Raw genomic sequence first — 18,808 nt, forward strand, 5'->3', positions numbered from 1 at the left:
AGACTAATAAGCAACATGCTTGGTAGATATAAAATGTTTGTTAAGTCTCTGTTTGAGTGAGTGCATTCGTCCATGGAAGTGATTTTAATATGATTGATATTATTATACTTAATACAATATTGAGACTCATCATAACTCAACAGGGGACAACAGGGACACTTTGCGGTCTCAGCGTTAACAACAGCAGTGTGCATGACATGTCAAGAACGAGAAGCGGGGAATGAGTTGGATCGGTAGCAGCTCGACAGAGCATCACCTCCAGAACGTCCCGCTTCTGTGAACGCAAAGAGCAGAAGCAGCACAGCAGTGACTCCGCCGACAGATAGATAGGGAAATAAAAAAAACCCACAACTTTACTGGAGGTCTGAAAAATTGATATGAAACATTTTTATAAGGCCTGTAACTAATGATTAGTAGTTAGTTGCAGATTATTTTTTTGATTAGTTAATTAATTGTTTAGTCGTTGAAATGGCAAAAAAAAATACTGAATAAACTATAAACTGATGAGCCAAAACATTATGACCACCTGGCTAATGTGCTGCTCCGACCTGCCAAGGCATGGACTCTGCAAGACTGTGGACGTTAGCGGCAGATCCCGTAAATCCTGTAAATTGCGAGGTGGTCCGCTGCAGACTGCAGGTGGCCACTCACAGCGGGTCATAATTGTTTGGGTCATCGGTGTACACCCCTCCCAGCCTCCCAGAGCACGAGGCAACGGCTTCAGATGTCTTGTTTTGTTCAACAAACAGCGCAAAACCCAGAGACATTCACCTCACAGTGACCATATGACAAAAGAAAAACAGCTAATCTCTCCAATCCCAAGCTGGGACCTGAGAATGTTTGGCAATTTTTGTTTGAGAATTGATGAAAAATGATGAAAAAATAAAAATAGTTGTGGATTATTTTTTGTTAATCAATTTAACCTACTAATTGTTTCAGCTCCAGCTACAGTTCATAAAACATTCGTACTTTTGCATAGCCGCAGGTGAGGAAACATTTTCACGGATACAGTGGAGGTCTTTAGCCACGACTTAAAACATCCCCTTCAAGTTTTCCCGCTGTGGCCTCTCTCGGTCCTGCAAAGTAGTGTACTGTCTAGAAAAACAACAGAATTGACGACTGAAACAGCTCAAAACATCCTACTTTACATTGACAAGCAAGCAATTATAACGTGGCTTCACACTAAATGATGAATGAATGTTCAAAGTGTCTGACTTTGGCATTTGGGTTCTGAGGTTTGCTTCCCAACTCCCACCAGCAGTCAACTTTCTTTGGGTTGGGGGTCACTGGAACAGCAAAGTACTCACATGAAAAGTTGTGTCAGAAACCTTGCGTGTGCAGCTAATATTTGGTGGACGGATGCTTGGTCAGAAGATCAGTTTTAGTTCTTTTTGCCCACAATCCAAAACTTCCACCATGAGATGATCTAGGCTTTTTCTGCCATTACTCCCTGTTTTGTTGTATTCCACTGGTTCAAAGGTCTGAAGAACAGAGCTTGATTGTCAGCTGCTAAGCTGAGCTCCTCATGCTAGTTTCAGACAACAATGAAACAAACAATAAACAAACTATTATGTAGGCTTCTGTTTTCAAAGATGGAGAACGTCGAGCGTGGGCAGAGGTTTGTGCTCCGCTGAGTGCTTTTCAGCCCGAAGGCAAACAGAGAGATCATTTTAGTTATCAGTTACAGGGGAAAACGAGGACGGTGCATGAGATGTAAGGTTTCCTTTAAATACTGCTAACATCTGGGGCACAGGGCTGAGAACAGGAAATGAGCTGTCTCTTCTTCCTGAGCTGATTTTCCACATCAGCAGAGACCAATGTTTCCTCACACTACGTGAATTATCTTAGAACCTGTAGCTGTCTGTGAATATGTCTGCGTGTGTGTGTGTGTGTGTGTGTGTGTGTGTGTGTGTGTGTGTGTGTGTGTGTGTGCGTGTGTGTGTGTGTGTGTGTGTGTGTGCGTGTCTGCACCCAGAGCTGTTTTTTGCAAAGCTGCCGTCTGCTGTGAATTAGTGAAAGTGGCTGGGCAGATACAAACATCTGTCTCTTGCAGCTAATTATATGAGGAGAGGAGAGAGGACTTCATGGATGTTACAAGGTCAATAAATTATTCAAAAATGTGGCAATACAGTTATGCCAACTATTATTCGGTCACCACAGAGCGTGAGGGAGTGTGAATAAGCATGTGAAAGAGAGAAATGAGTCAACTTTAGTCAGTCAGTCGTAAACATTTCAGCAATAGCTCTATTAATCCACTAGGACAATGCAAACTAATGTGGTAACAGCTACAAATAACACTGTGGAAAACTGACTGTTTTTCCATTTTGGACGGTGATCCATCCATTTTCTAATGCTCATCCGGGGTCGGGTGGCGCTGGCAGCAGGTCAAGCAAGGTAGTCCAGACATCCCTCCCCCTAGCAATGCTTTCAAGCTCCTCCTGCGGGATCCCAGGCCAGTTGAGATGTGTCGTCGCTCCAGCATGTTCTAGGTCCGACCTCGAATGGGAGGGCGTCCAGGAGGCATCCTGATCAGATCAGAACCCCTTCAACTGCCTCCTTTCGGCACAGAGGAGCAGTGGCTCTGCTCCAAGCTCCGTCCGGATGCCTGAGCTCCTCACACTATCTCAAACCAGACCCCATCGGGCTCCATGGTTTGAGGCCCGCCCTCCAGGCGCAGGCCGGCGAACTCCCTGCCCCGGTCTGGCTCCAGGAGGTCGAGTAAAAATAATGGAGGGTGTGTTTTTTAAGCCTCTCCAGGAACGTAAGTGCAAGGAATTGATTTAACAATGTGTCTCTCTGCTCTTAACGTAAGCTGCCAACATTAGCTTTTCCAGCTAACTAGCTTAACATTTGTACCTGCAGTAGTAACTGAGCATTACTTTGAAGGAGCATTTAATGTTAGATTAGTTTTTGGGGCCAAAGGTCACGTTAAAAAATGCCCCATCCATGATAACACAACCACTGCGTGGTATTTCACCACACAATCCAGTTCCAGGAGATACGACAGAAGAATAACGCAAACCTTGTTTCCCTTACCTTTCTCCCGTCCCTCAGATGTTGTCTGTTATTATTTTCATTAAATTTGTATCATTGGTATTTAATTTTGGTAGTCAGGCTAGCAGCAGGTCCAGTCTCTAAAATTTTTATAATATACTGAATCTTTTAAAAATCTGTTGCAGTATTAAATCTTGTCAAAGGGAAGAGACAACAGTGTGTTTTAAAAATCTGATTACAGCGATAATCTTGTCAAACAAAAGCTGTGTCTTGTCCAGAAAAGTATAAATAAACATCTTTAAAGAAATATATAAATAAAACAATGCAAATCTCCTGGGCTGAACTTTAATAATCCAGCTGGCTTCAGTCAGTAATTCTGAAATCCCCTAGCCAATCCTAGATTTAATTATTTGGTTCAGGAGGAGGATTTGGTTCACATGGACGATGGCTGTTGTGTTGTTTCTCTCCATAAATCACAAATCATCCTTCAACCTGGAGACCACAGGTTTCATAAACTCTGGTTGGAGAACCAGAAAGGAGCTTAGCTCCTTGCTGGGTGAGGCAGGTCTCCACATCCCAAGAAATACACAACATATTATCAATATTATGTGTTAAAGGTGAAAAAGCAGGGGGTGAGATCGATTTTTTTTTTTTTTTGGTGGAGTCTCACTTTAACATTTGGGCAGGTTCAGGGTTGATCTCTACGTAATCCCACCCCATCCTGACATAACCTTCAGCCCAATAGCCCCTGCTGAATGAAGCAGTTATTATTACCACAGTAACAGGCCACTGTTGTTATGCCGATTTCACTGTGGGAGGGGAGTTAGCATGTCCGGGCTTCACACGGGACTAGGAGCTGTCGCACACCGCTGGCGTTAACTCGATGTATAAATAAACGCTTGGTATTACTGTGAAACGACGGTGGCATTGTTGAGAGAAGTGTGTCTGCCTGTGGCTTAATGTGCACAGGCCATGACCTCGAAGAACAAATAGCCTTCACAGCCACTTTACAGAATACACGTAGCTTTGCAGTAGCCAGGAAGTAAGAGAAGTGGGCGTGTGACCAGAAGGACTTAGGTTATGTTTCTCTGATTGCCTGGGAAAACCGGGCGAGGGAAATGGAAAGTAATGCTCCATCATCTGCTCCAGTAGAGCTACTCAGTTGTCATTAGCTGAGGCCTGGTTGCTTTTACAGCTCCCAGATATGAGTGTTTTAAAAAGACCTCTACTAGTGAAGATGATGAATGTTCGAGTTTTTTGGTGAGAATTTGTTCAGGGAGATGCCCCGTGTAATGTTGTTTTGTAGTTGACGAGCTTACCTCTTACATAATTATTCTCTTTCATAGAGTAGAGCGGAGGTTTTCAAACTGTGGGGAGAGTTGAAGGGAGTTATAACTCATTCAACCTTGAACACACAGGCATGATACACACATATTTAGATTTAGTGTGACTTAAGCTGCCCGAGGATATCATTATCTCCAATGTCCATGCAAAAGACGTCCATAAACACACAGAAATCACAGAGAAAAAAAGGCACTTGTAACTCCAGAACTTGCCCGAGAGCCATCACGTTTTTAAGCTGTCTTCAATATCAAAGTAGTCCAAAGATAGTTGTCTGTACATCCATGGGCGCACTGCAAACAGCAACTGCTAATACTGCATTCAGCCTACATTTCATGTAACGACTTAGCCAAAAATAAATGGAAAATAAATACACGCTGGTAGTCTCGGTTTTAGCGGAGGGGCGGCCCACACTGTCAGACCTCGAAAACCCCTGGACTAGACCAAAAATTAAGTCGTAGAAAATTCAATAGAGAAACGTACAGAACCTTAAAGCAAGGATGAAAAATTGAGCAATGCAATGGAGCGCTCTGGCTGTGCAAAAACTCAACACGAAAGACCTGCGTTCTGTCCCGAAACAACTTGCGGGTTACAGTCTACACCATTAAGGCAGATTGGGTAGATGAGGTGCAGTTCTCCACCGCAGTAGACCTATCAACCATCCAGACGATTACACTACAGAACAAATGTAAAATGAGAGTGTCCATGTAGGAGGGGGTCAATGTTGGCAGCTGTATGGGACCTAAACATTGGTCACGAAATGGTTATTGAGTGGTGGGTCACACAAAAGTCACACCATTGTTAGTGTTTTAGATTTCAGCTCAGTTGTCTGTATTTCTCTTATCTCTTGGTGAGAGAGGAAAAGTTTGAAAGCACTGACAACACTGTTGTTAAACTACAGACTTCATTCCCTGAAAACTATTAATGGCTTGATTAAATCCTGCTTCCTATAAGCCATTACCTCGATTAAATTTTCATCATGAGTTTGACAGGGACTTCTGTTATAAGATAAATGTGAGTAGGTGTGTAAGCTCTGCCGACAGCTTCATCCATCCTAACCTTTGCCGTAATCTCCAGAAAGATAATTAAAATGATATGCTGACATTTTTAAATTTGAAATGGACCTCGGTTAATGGACATCAGTGGTGTTCAACTGGTGGTTTTCCTTGTAGCTCAGACTATTCCGGGTCAACACAATTAAATTCAGGTTCCAACATCTTCTCCGATTCCACGTCTTCAGCCACTGCACATCGTTACAGATTCTCAAATGGATTCCAAAGCAGACGTAGAAATCTTTGTAATTCTAACTTAAATAACTTTTATTCAAAGGAATACGCTGTTTTAAGGAGACTGGCCAAATGGTCGTTTCAGCTGCTCCGTTAAAGTGATACAGTGATACAGGTAATAAGTTAAAGTAATAATTACATCATTCTTATGTTTGGAACAATTTCAGATGAACAACCATGTGTTCGTCTGCTAAACTTATTTATCTGCCTTTTCAGCAACTTTTGTCATCCATAAAAGGGTTGAAATACTCCCTTACTCCTTGGTATTTTTGGCAAATTGAGAGCTTGTTAGATGATACAAATTAAATAGGATATGCAGGATTTCATATTTAAAGGTCCTGGACACAAATAATGCTCCCGTTTTGGTGTTTTCAATGGTTGTGGCTGAGTGTCATTAGTTGACGACACTTGTGCTGCAGGAAAGCATACATAACATAATGATGGCTTTGTTTTGTTGTTGTATTCGTCTTACGTGCTCCAGTGAGTCACGCCAGTGAGCCAGCACAATTAAGTCTCTATAACTGAAGCTCCTTTATGCACTGCAGCCGTTATTAACGTTTTGAGTCACACCTGTATTGGTGTTAATTGCGTGACATGTGACCAGGTCTATTAAACCTCTCCTTAGCACTTTGTGTTGGTGTGGACGGACCAGGCCTGATTGGCAGTCATTTCCTGCTGGGGTCTCCTGCTAGTTAAAGCGGCAATCTGGGAGAGCTAGCGCCAAGCTCAGCGACAAACACGTTGCATTTCCTGTGACTACTTCATAATAAAAGTCAACTCATGTTTCGCCAGTGAAAAACCGCTAATGTGAAGCTGCGGCAGTAGGAAAAGTTCGGCTTTGCATCAATAACATTTTTTTCCAGGAATGTCACCACAGACATCCAGTTCGTAATACTGCACATATATCAATATGCAATACATTCATCAGTGGGCCATGGGCTCAGTCACCGCTGTGTTACCTCATCCGGCCATAGATAGTGACTCAACAGACATTTATTTAAATGAAAATCTTTGACATTGCCACTTTAAACTTCTTGGTGTTCTCAGAGCATCCTGCTGGAAAGTGGCTGCCAATTTCAGTTTTAAGAAAAAGAAAGCAAAACGCTCATCCTGTATTTAATACGTTACTTTTATGTCTTCTAAGATATTGCCTGAGATGCCTCATAATCATCCACACTTAGTTCGAATGTTTTTCCAAATGTGGGCAGATCACTCATTTGTGTTCAGCAGTGCATTGTGGGAGTATAGTGTCCATCAAGACCGCACTCAAAAGTCAAGCAAATTGAGAGTGCTGGTATTAGTCCACTTTTTCAAGTCTGCTTAACAGCTCAGCTAATGGGGTTTTAGAGGCGATCCAGGGCGGGGACCGCGTAGTGTAACACACAACGCAAGCTGGACCAGACACTTCTCTGTTGTTGCCACACAGAGGCATTGCCCCCACTTCCTCTGCAGAAGGTATAGGGTACAGTGGAGCGCCACAGCGCATGGAATACGACTGGTTGAGTCAAGTACACTGGTCTGGAGGTGTGGTAGAGGTAGAGAATTACGAACGGCATCCTGCGAAACTGAGTACACCCTAACAATACTGACATCATTAAGTTTACATGAATTTTGTGACTTTTCAAGTGTAAAGTGACCCTATGAAAAGCCAGTTTGAATTGGTGTGTAGTATGGAATCGGGAGCCAGCTTCAATTTTGAAAATAGGGTGGAAACTTCTGTCCATCAAATGCAAAACAACGCGCCTGAAACTAACGTCTCCGAGCTTTCCTGAATTTTCCTTTAACCATCAGCCAGTTACAGGATTAAGTTTGCGTGAAGCCCGCCTCCCGGAGCCAGCACCTACCAGCCACAGACAACTCTTCTCCGAAACTGGTTTCAGAATTCTACTGTGGTGGTTTCCACTTGACTAGAACTCTTGTGCCCATCAGCATGCATGCTTCTTTTCAGCGGCCCCCTGATTCAAATTCATAACACGCTTCCGCTCCTGGGAGCTGCCCAGTATCAGCCACCCTAACCGTTGGTTAGCGAGGCAGCTCCGGTCGAGCAGTTGGGGGGGTAAAGTGCAGGAGAGTAGTTTTCCCATTTAGCCTATTAATAGTAGGGAGCAGATCTCCAGGCTCGACGTGACACACTGAGAGCTGCGTCCCATCTGTGCGGTACAGTTTATCTCAGCTGCATGTGGGTTGGTGTGTGCCGTCTGTGCTGTCCCAGTGACTACTGTCGATTCATGGCGGTGGCCTAGTTCTGCTTTCTGCCACTGCTGATGCTGAGGCAGACTTTTCCCTGCTCTCTCCTGCTGTTACCGCGCTCCGTTTTTCCTTCTTTTTCACTCTCACCCCCTACCTCTTTATTCAGTGTTTCTGTCTTACATTACGTCTTACAATGGGTTGCTGTGCAGCTTAAAAGCTTACAGGAGATATGCCTCATATGCATGCACACCGGCATACAATCACTGCACAAGCATATGAATAAGTAAAGGAACATATGCAAAAAAGCTGCGTGTCTCTCTCATCACCATCTTTGTATCCGAATCTCTTTTCCCCTCTCTCCTGCTCTCTGTTCCCTCTGATTTTCTTCACCTCACCGCACTTACCGAACCTCATCCTCCCCATCGGCTGTGGAGCAGCAGTAACTACGGGGCATGGGGAAAATCTCTCGCAAACGTAGTCCCGCACACTTACACACGGTCCATCTGCTGGAGTGCCGAGTGCACTTGGGACTTGGCTTGCGTGTGCCCGTGGGCATTGAGCACGATGTTAAAATAACAGGCTTCGTGTCTTAATTAGGATGAGATCTGTTCACGAGGCACGATGACACACTCATACACACAGCGTTCACGAAGGTGCACGCACGTGCAGTCATGTACGCACAAACTCATTTATAGGGAATACGAATTAACAAGCATCTTCTGTTCATGCTCTCCCGCTCTGTCTGTCGCAAACATTCCTGCATACAAACATACAAAGTAAACCCATTTTTAATCTTCCTCTCTGTCACACGTGCACATACTGTCCCCGTCTTTCCTTCCCTGACTTTTCTTTCTTTTACTTTGTACAATTGACCTTGCTCACACACACACACACACACACACGGTCTCCCTCTGCTTCAGCGCAGCCCTGCGAGCACCCGAGGGGACTCCCAACCGTTCCCTTTCCTGAGCTCATTGATGGAACACGCAACTAAACGCACGTGTAAAAGGTTTCTTAGGGAGCCACGTATTGCAGCACCAGGCAGATGATGCATAATACATGAGCACAAGTTCCGCAAAATGCACCGTAATGTGCATTAGTCCTGGACTGTTTATCGTAAGAGGGATATCCATTAAGGGGCTTTAAGAGGGAATTATATGTTTTTACGTGCTATATTTTCTTGCGTGACACATGTTACGGTTTAAAAGTTTAAACTGTTGTTAATGTGGCCCATGGCTCCACAGAGCACTTCTGCGTGTCCAAACAAAATAAGAGACGACTTCTGCAGAGTGTACCTACCACACTTTTCCCAGCTAGCCACTGGCCTCGGCCTCACAGCGAATTTTCCCATCTCTTTCAGCAGCTTTGACGTGATGCCGCAGCAGTTCATAGTCCACAGTACGTGGATATCTACGACTGCACCTGTTAGAAAAACCGCTCATCATTTTAACAAAGACAAAATGACGATTATATTAGTGTTCAACAACTAAAGATCCCGTGGGCTTTACACTAAGTTGTGTGATCAAAACCTCAACATGTTAAAATTTAATTATCCAGTACAATAACACAGATCCATTTAACTTAGAATATAGTAAAAAAAACAAAACCCATATTATTTCATTTAATAAAATAACTGACATTTTTGCTATTCCGACTACGTCCCTTTTGTCTCCTTCTACTTTTAATATATCGACTTTGACCATGTGTCATTGACTTTTGGTGGGATTCCTCATGAGAACATTCGCAGAACTGGAACTAGCCCGTTGCTTCTGTAGGCTTGAAGTGCGCGGGAGAGATGGCTGTAGCAGAGCAAGATTAGAGAAGGTGAAATTCAGTTCCAAAATGTGCAAGGCCTCATGGCCTCATTCTAGACTATTCATTCCAGTGTGAATAATAATAATTTGATACCAAAGCTGCTTTTGTGATGGATCTCTCTCTCTCCATGGGTGTGTCATGTTGGTCCTTCCTCCAGAACCTGATGGTTTCTGTTTGATATTTACAACTTGTAATGTAAATGTGAGTCACACAACAAGTACCCAGGCAAACATTTAGATGGATATTATATTTACTGTCAACATTCTTAGAGTTTAAGATTTAAATATTGTCTTTTGGTAGGTGGTTTATCCCTAGTGCCTTCCGGTGCCGTATTAGCATGTAGATACTGTTGCGTCTAGCACCTGCCAAGTACGTTTTCATCAGCTTGCATGCACGCCGGACATTTGTGATGTAGCGGGGTTGTTTCGGGTTCGTAAACCTGCAGGGGGGAAAGAAGACATGTACCTTTAGACATACGGCTGCGCTGAATCCACTAATACATGACGGAGCTTTCATACTCACGTGTAAGTGGAGAACTGAAGTCTTTATTTTAACCTCTAACCTCCTAAAGATGAGGTAGTGATATAAAGAACTTGTGCTATTTTAATATAAGCCATCTTACCAGCTTGCTACGTTGCTCGTCATCGCTGGAGTTGAACGAGGATGTCGCGGTGAAGTTACTACAGCACTGGCACTGACAACTGGACGGACGTGTACCTGACAAACCTGATCAAAAGCTCCTAGAAGTGTGAAGGATGTCTCCAACCCAGCGTCTGTAGTGGGTCACCGCGCTCCACCTTACAGATGGCATCATTAGCCGAATCATTGCGGCTTTCCACTTGAACCTCTCAAATTTGGCCCGAAAGAGAGAGAGGACCATCTCGTTCCCCTAATTGGGACCCTGTGGAGTTGCTTTAATTGCTGGAATGAAACTCTCGTGTCCAGTATACACAGAATTTGAATATTCTTCTGGGCACTGAAATTCAACATTTTCAAATTTGTTTTCCCCTCCTGCGGTTTGGAGTTGACAACATAGTGTTGCCATGTGTTGCATTTCATAAAAGATGATAAGAATGTGCTCAGATGAGTCGGCTGCAGTTTCCATCGGGACGGCTGTGAACAAGTGTGCTGATTAGTCTTTTCCTGTTTTGAGTCTTTTATTTTGTGGTGTCAAATCCCCTTATTTTGGTGTTTGTACACGTAAAGACGACCCACATGTGCGTTGGTGTGTTGTAGCTCCGCAGTGGCTCCTGCACAGATGTGGAAATCTCATGTTAAAGTACTGTAGGCACTAACCAGCGCTGCTACGTGGTTAGAAGCACCGCACGGCGTCTTTTCTCCAGATGTACCATCTTTGTTCTACTTATCAAAGTCCCCTTCTTTGAATAATTCAGAGCTTTAAAATTTGTGTCAAATGTCGTCTTCAATTTGGGTTTGGGTGGAACTCTGGAGCAGCAAATAAATATTGAAACAAAGCTTTTGAAGTTGCACGTTAAATTGAATCATCCTGTCGGGGAAAGTGAGTCATTCAGGTGCCTCGCACACACTCGCACACACACTGACACACGCTCACACACAGACTCTTGCGCACAGCTACACATTCGTTATTCCTTCCTCTAATGTTCCATCTCTCTCACAACCACATTCATACACAAACACACACACACACACACATAAAGGCCACGGGCTAAATGGTGTGACTGGCTTAACAGATGTGATTCATTTGTCAGACTATTGACCCAATCCACTGGATAAACTAAATGCCAATACCAGCCAGATAGAGCAATGCTAATCCCTGTGTGTTCAGTGTGTGTGTGTGTGTGTTTCCCTCTGAGACTTCCCTCCTCTGTCTCTTCTTTCCTCTGGAGGGCTCTCAGCTTTGTGACAGTCTTGCTAGAGGGGAAAAAAACGAAACTAAACGAAAACACGTCCTACCACGAGGTGAACCATCCAACAGTTTGTCAAAGAGTGAAAACGTTTGTTCAATACTTTTTTTCTGCATCAGAACGGTTTTAATTTGGATTTGGGTATTACTGTTTATTTCCAGTTACGAAACCATCAAGATGTGATTGAAGCGCAGACTTTCAGCTTTAATTCAAAGAATTAAATTAAAAATATCACATTAACTGTTTAGGAATTACAGACATTTTTATAGATAGTCCCTCATCTTCAGAGGCTCAAAAGTAATTGGACAAACCAACATGATTATAAATAAAAGGATTATTTTTAATACTTGGATGAAAATGCTTTGCAGTCAACGACTGCCTGAGGTCTGGAACCATGGACGTCACCAGATGCTGAGTTTCCTCCCTTGAGAAAAATAATCACAATCACATCTTGATGGCTTTGTTTCAAATCCATTCTGGTGCAGTACAGAGGCAAAATTACAAAAATTGTAATTTTCTGTACCTAACTGTATAGACGCACTTTATGTAGTAAAAAGAATCCGAATCATTCCTTTCAGGGATTACGGGATGGTGGGGATTTATATTCTGCCTTACTAGGATTAAACTTAATCTGGGAGATATGGCATAAACATAGAACAGTTTCATCAATATCCTGTCTTCTCATGAATTGTAATTTCATCTTCAAGCATGAAAAAAAAGTCTTTGATTCACTCATTACGTCCTTGATGAGGAGATATCAGGGGTCCTGTAAACAGAAATGCGTTGATCATAAATCTCCTGTTGTTTGCGTCGTTGGCATTTTTTTGCTAATGACGTTTTTGGGTCCTTTAAGTATTTCAGTCTCATCGTGAGATAAGACAGATGATGAGATAGTTTGCTTTATTAAATGTCTTTTTCGGAAATGTCCGTGTTTATTAAAAGCGATTAGAACCAGCACAGCATTTACATTTGATGGTTTAATAACAGGCAAAAAGATGCTGCCGCTGCCGTCAGCAACAATAAGCAACGCTCATTTATCACTATGACTGCATGTAGTTTATAGTTTAGATTATGTGTTAAAAATCGAATCAATTCTTAGTTTGAAACTGTAAATGGAGAGCCGTTCGACAGGAATGTTTGTTAGTGTGACTAAGCAGTTGTTGAGTTTGTTGAGTTAATTCGCATTTTTAAGGCAACGTGGAAGCTCTGAAAGGGCGTCTTAGGTTGAACCCGGGGCAGCAGCTGTCCTCCTTAAAGGTGTGCGAGCTGAATTTCCCCCTGTGGCTGCGTCCGTCTCGCTCCCTTTGCCTCCTTTCAAGGAATTCTGGGGGCAGCAAACAGCATTGTAGGAGCTGGCGTACCCGTTGACTGCGCAGCCAAACCAAACTCACACCGTTGCGGTAGACAGGTGTACATCGGTGGGCCAGTCATACCAGATGATTTAAGCTGAATGTAAATACGTCCTTATCGACGTTCATAACGGCTGCGGCCAACCGACAAGCTTGATTTTTCTGTCTATTTGTGAAACAGTCAGTAAGACAGTTCGACGAGGAAACGGACAACGACTCTATACCTTTCTCCCTCGCCTGTACAGCGCTGACAGCCCCGTATCGTGTATTTTGCATCACGTAGATGGAAATAAGAGCACTGGTAAATGGATAAAACGGAGAAATTGACACATTAAACTTGGTCATTGTGACGAAACCTAATGACCAGCAATTGTAACTTCCAAAAACCCATGTAACTCAACAGCTGTTACATAATTTGCTTTTGTCTATAAAGGAGAAGCCTTGTTTACCAGCATATTACCAGCCAAACAACAGCCACAGAAACAATATAGTATTTTGTATCACACCACTTTACTACAGTTTTGTTTTATTTGTGTTGCCGTTCAAATCTGCCGTTGACCGTTTTTGACAACAAAACACGTTTACTCTTCAACTGAGTAATGTCCTGTCCTAGTACACATCTTGGCCCGAACTCTTCAATAACTAAATGTCAGGGATCCGCGTCAAAAACATTTGTTTATCTTCTGTGTTTCTGTTAAAAAACAAACTTAAAAAAATAATATTGGCCAATTTATGTTGTTGTTTTGTTTTTTTTAAATCCCCAGATATCGGAATTGGCATCAGCCATAAAAAATGGCTGTATCGGTCGGCTGTAGTCAGCATTAGCAGTAACCTAATCCAGCTGTAGGAGAGTGAACAGTGAACAGGGAGGCTGATATATATCACACAGCCTGAATCCCATGTGGGAACTAACAACGAAAGCTACTGTACATTTAAATACATCGAGTGGCTGCTGCAGAAAAAACGCCAACCACGAATAGTATCAAAAATGGAGTTTATGAAAAATGTGAGGATTATCACTTGAAAGTCCCTTGTTTTTTTTGTGAAAATGTAATGTTTTGCTCAAATCTGCGTTTTCTGTATGTGGGTGTGTGTTTATCAGTCCCGGTGTGGCGGCTGTCACCGTTCATGCTTTCAAGTTTTTATGTTTTTGCCTGTTCAGGAGTCAGAGCAGCAAATATTAAAGCTTTCACAAACCTGCCGTTACAGTTCCAGAGTCGGTTTTATGTTCTGTCAGTCGAGAAATGTAAACAGTCCTTAAAGGAAGCATGTAAAAGCAGGTGAAATGCTGATGTCTACTGTTTATGTAGGTTTTTTTTGTTGTTGTTTTTTACATGAGCAGGCTTATGTAGGATGAAGTGTATCACATCATACTGAAAAAGGGTCAACAGACCAGGGAGAGCGAAAACCTAAAATGACGTGTTGTAAACATCAAACCTTGATAACACTGGGGATTTGTCTGGATTGGCAAACTATCGGAGCAACAGTTGCACTGTAAATAGAGGCAGTGACACACAGAGGGTGGCACCGATGATAGACAGAGTGACTGTCATGAGGCCTTGAGGAGCGCGACCGGGACCTGGTCATCAAGTTGGCTTCGTCTCCAATGTGACTGACCAACCACAGTCTGAAGGAGAAAGCAACTGCCGGAGACTTTATCCAAACAGCCAGTTGGACAGAGGAAAAAACAGAACAGGCAGAGGTTAGATCTTCTCCCGTCTCGTTGCCCGTTCTGCTTTCAGAGCAGACTGCCGCCGTGGCCCGAGATCACCTCGTCACAGATGTCTGTGTCGAAAAAGTACAACAACATGGAAACTTGAAGAGTGCTGCTTTGGCTTTGGGCTAGAGTTGCCATCTCTGACTTCCCGCTAAGCAACTTACCTTCAGACTGCATTTTATGTGCAAGTCATGCGGTAACCGATGATTGTATCCGTACAGTGTGGAACAAGTGGAAAAAGAGGGTTAATACTTTGTTGATCTTTAAAACTAAATCAATGTTAAAGTCCCGTATTGCATTTTACACACAACATTGCCTCCGTGCTCCGGCAAACGCCCCCGGAGTCACAAGTCCAACACGGAAAGACTAAGAAAAAAACTTCTCTCCTCAGGCCAGCACGATGGTGAACTCTGCCCTGTGACCTTCTAGTATCCTCTGCCTCGTCTAGCGCATTATATTCAATGAAGCCTTTGCACTGCTCCTATGAGCATTTTACTTTATGAATATATTTGTCCATTTTTATCTTTAATTTTTACGCCTCATATTTTTCTAATCCTTATTTTTCACACTAGTCTTTTAGGCCCCATAGAATTTCACTACACGTCCAGTCAAGACCAAAAGTGTTTGGACAGTTACTGATGCTCAGCACGTTCAAACTGAAATAAAATAACGGAGACTACATTAAAGTGCCAGGTCTCAGCCTTGATTTGAACAGGTTTACGTCAATTTGGAATTAAGTGTCTGGGAATTTTAGGGGTTCAAAAGTGCCCGAATTTTAGAATTTGATTTGGACGTAGCATCAGTTTCACAGACCACCACATTAGGCAGCCAAAAAGATAAAGGCTGTGTAGATCTGCACAAGGAAAGAAAGGCTGAGGATAAAGGAAGTGTCCTGTCCGGTTTAAACTTTATGGGTTGAACAGAAATGGCTCTTATTTTATGTGAGATTTCAAAATGTTCTATTTTAGTCCTGTACAGAGTGACTTGCAGTGACTGCAACAGCAGAAGAAGCTCAGAGGTCTGTTGTTTTTGGGGGTGCACTGGTGCGGTCATGAGGAATATTGACCATATCACAACGCCTGGTACAGCAGGGGCTGCGGATGTGCTCCGTCAGGCTCCGGTGCTAGCGTCGTGCCGCTGTCGCGGGACAGGCAGACAGAGACGGTGGCAGGATGACGACGCAGCCTCGGTGTTCGTGTGACATGTGAACTATGCCCACAAAGAAATTGCTGTTGAATTTTTTCTTTTAAGAATTCAAAAAAAATACTGCTAGATTAATGAATGATGACAGGAGTCGCTGCCCTAAAATTCAGAAACCAACCCTTGATGTTGCAACTGTTTCGTTTTCTTGCTGTGTTGCACATATTTCAGTGCAGTAGCTGAGACTTCAACGTTTTCACCTTCCTCTCTTTTCCTCCGACAGTGATCTGCAGCTTCCGGGGCTCGGTGACTCAGGGTTTGGCTCTGGAGGTGGGAGAGACAGTTCAGATTCTGGAGAAGTACGAAGGTAAGACTTCTACCCGATGGACACATTCATGAGATACTGCGGGGTCGTCGGTTCGGTACAGCCGCGCTGGCACAGGACGAAAGCACCAGTGATCACTGTAAATATTCTCAAGGGTCAGAGATAGCTGTTGCATCTTAAAGGTCTTATTCAAAGTCGTGCAAAAACGAGGTAAGAATCAAAATCAGGAGGGAAATCTTGTAACCTGTTGGTTGTCAAAACTAAGAACCCTTAAGAAACCTGCAACCAGAATGTCAAAGAGTTATATTTTGAATATGAATAACTGTAATTAATGTCACAGAGCAGCTCTTATGGTACTAATGGAGCTATTCAGTGATCTTCCATGGTTCATTTAAACCTCTGAACTGTTGACAAGGTCATCTCAAGCAAGCAGGATGTTTTCCAGTGAAAATAAATGTATATACACAACAGATTTGATTAGAAATACCACTGAATAACCTCCATAAGGTGCCTGCTCCCACGCTGCTCTCTTTATCCTACAAACTAATGGATGGACAACCTAAGGATGAATCCTATTATTAATGTGAGGGAATTTTATTTTGCTTTAAAAGTACCTTGTGGAGTGTTTGACCACTAGTTGCGCTATGGAGCAATGAATTTAATTGTGACTTCCATTTGAAAATTAAAATGCAATATAGACAATTTAACCTGATTTTCCATTTATGCAAAGCAATATTCAAGTCACAACTAAAATGAAAATGAACACAACATTTGATATTTCAAAGACTTCACCTGCTGGACAGTAGACAATATTTAAATGCTATGAAATGTGAAACAGCTCCCCCAGTCTATTGGAAATTTGTATTATTGTATTTATTTTCAAATTTGAATTAACATTTGAATATTGTCCACTGTACAGCGAGGTACAACTTGGAAAATGACATGTCACGCACCTCTTCCAGTTTCATTTAAATATGGTCACAGAACGCTCATGTGAGAATAGGAAAATGAAAATGCTAATTGGATTACTACATTTTATATTTAATTCTTACTGGAATGACACAAACGTGTGGAAAATTATAAAGCTGTTGTTGAATTCCATTTTCATTTTCAAGTTTACACTATCTTTTCAATATAGTCCTCTATAGGCTCCCACAGTCAGGCACAGACACATCCATGGTGGAGAGCTGAAACCACTGGCCTCTGTAACTCTGTACAGTCTCTCATTCATCGTTTCTTTCATCACTCTCTCTGAAAAAATGAAGCTCGTCCCTGGAGTTTACTTTCCATATTCTAAGACAAGCGATCGTGATTCGGGATTTTAATGAGGGAAAACGCAGAATATTTTGCGAGCACAGAAAAAAAAAACCACAGCTCCCATGAAAAAAAATACAGTGCACCAGTGTGGGTACTAACAACATGTAACCTGGTTTCATCCATATCCATAAACACTCACCAATGCTCTCAGTCCTCAAGCGTTCCGTCCTCTTTGTCCTGCTGTTGATCCAGACATGTCTGAACTAACCTCAACCCCTCGACTCGCTCATGGCCTCGCCTCTTCTCTCGAGCCATGACATTTAGCCGCCTGCAGACATCTACGGCTTGTGGGAAGTGGTGTTCGTTAAAAGCCGCTAAAACGTAAACATTGGATAGAAAAAACAACAGTTCAGACATTGTTTTCGAAAAAAAACGACTGTCCTCGTCGAAACATAAGAAGCGAACCACGCGACGTACTGATGAAAAGGACTGTGTTCCAGGGCTGGGTTTTTAGTTATTAGTGTAGTAAGTTTAGCTACAAATGTCTGGATCAGAACCGAAATAAGTTCCAGTGTCACCTCGGCTCCGTATTCCACCGGTCAACAGTTGTCAGCGTAAACATGAAGGACGTGACATGTAATAGAAGTAAACGATGCACAGTTTCAGTTTAGATTCACCTCTGAGGATTGATAGAGTTATGCACGCAAAATTTGTAAAAGTATCATTTTTATTTAAATTGCTGAAAGTAGCGGAGAAGTCAAGCTGTTTGACCTTTGGAGGCTCGTATAGCACCTGTATAGACGGGGTGCTGCTTTCACCACCGACAATTCCTGCGTCAAATCCGTCGGGTCCCTGTAAATACGTACTGCAGAGCGACTACGTGTAGCCTTCATCTAACTGTTGACAACTGCACTGAACCACTAGAATTACTGGTTATATGTGACTTGCTTGACTCCTCCGTCGTCTGTAAAGACAACAAACTTTTTTTACACACATTTTTTTATGTGGAAGTAGCAGCAGTATTGTAGCCTGCTCTTTGCACCGGTGAATCAAGGTTCGTTTCCCTCAGATTTTCATGTGGGTTCCAGATAGAAAAGCTTCCACATGAACATCCGTGGCTCTGTTATCACAAATGCACACAGTAAAAACGAAGTAATACTCATTGCTGCATCCATAGTTCTCTCAAATAATGAGTGCAAATAGCCCGTAATAGCCTAGCGCAGGTCTGGACGAGAGCCCAAGTCATTAGCCAATGTTACTCCCATTGTTATTCCTGGTTTGACTCGCAGAAATTAGCAGCTCAAACCAGGATGTATCTGAGGCCGGGAAATGCTGTCTTCTGCAGATAATGACTGAGTATTTGCTCCATTAGCCACAGCCGGGCAGGCCGCTACCAACGATCCTGTGCCTAGGGCTGATTGGGCCTTTCTTTACCTGGTTGCAAAATGCCCATCACAAAGAGAGAGAGAGACAGAGAGGGGGAAATGTCCAGCTGATGGAAAACACAG

At 42.9% G+C, this 18,808-nt stretch overlaps 1 protein-coding gene across 1 annotated transcript in view; it reads left to right on the top strand.

The window, feature by feature from the left end:
- Positions 1-15,629: 15,629 nt before the first annotated feature.
- Positions 15,630-18,808, top strand: part of LOC120807162 (dedicator of cytokinesis protein 3-like) — a 117,241-nt gene continuing 114,062 nt past the window's right edge. The window contains exons 1-2 of the mRNA XM_040158897.1: positions 15,630-15,660; positions 16,002-16,085. Coding sequence (XP_040014831.1) covers positions 15,630-15,660; positions 16,002-16,085 — 115 coding nt within the window. The remainder of the gene's footprint in view (positions 15,661-16,001; positions 16,086-18,808) is intronic.

This window comes from Xiphias gladius, chromosome 21 (assembly GCF_016859285.1).
Source record: "Xiphias gladius isolate SHS-SW01 ecotype Sanya breed wild chromosome 21, ASM1685928v1, whole genome shotgun sequence".
In the NCBI taxonomy this organism is placed as follows: Eukaryota; Metazoa; Chordata; class Actinopteri; order Istiophoriformes; family Xiphiidae; genus Xiphias; species Xiphias gladius.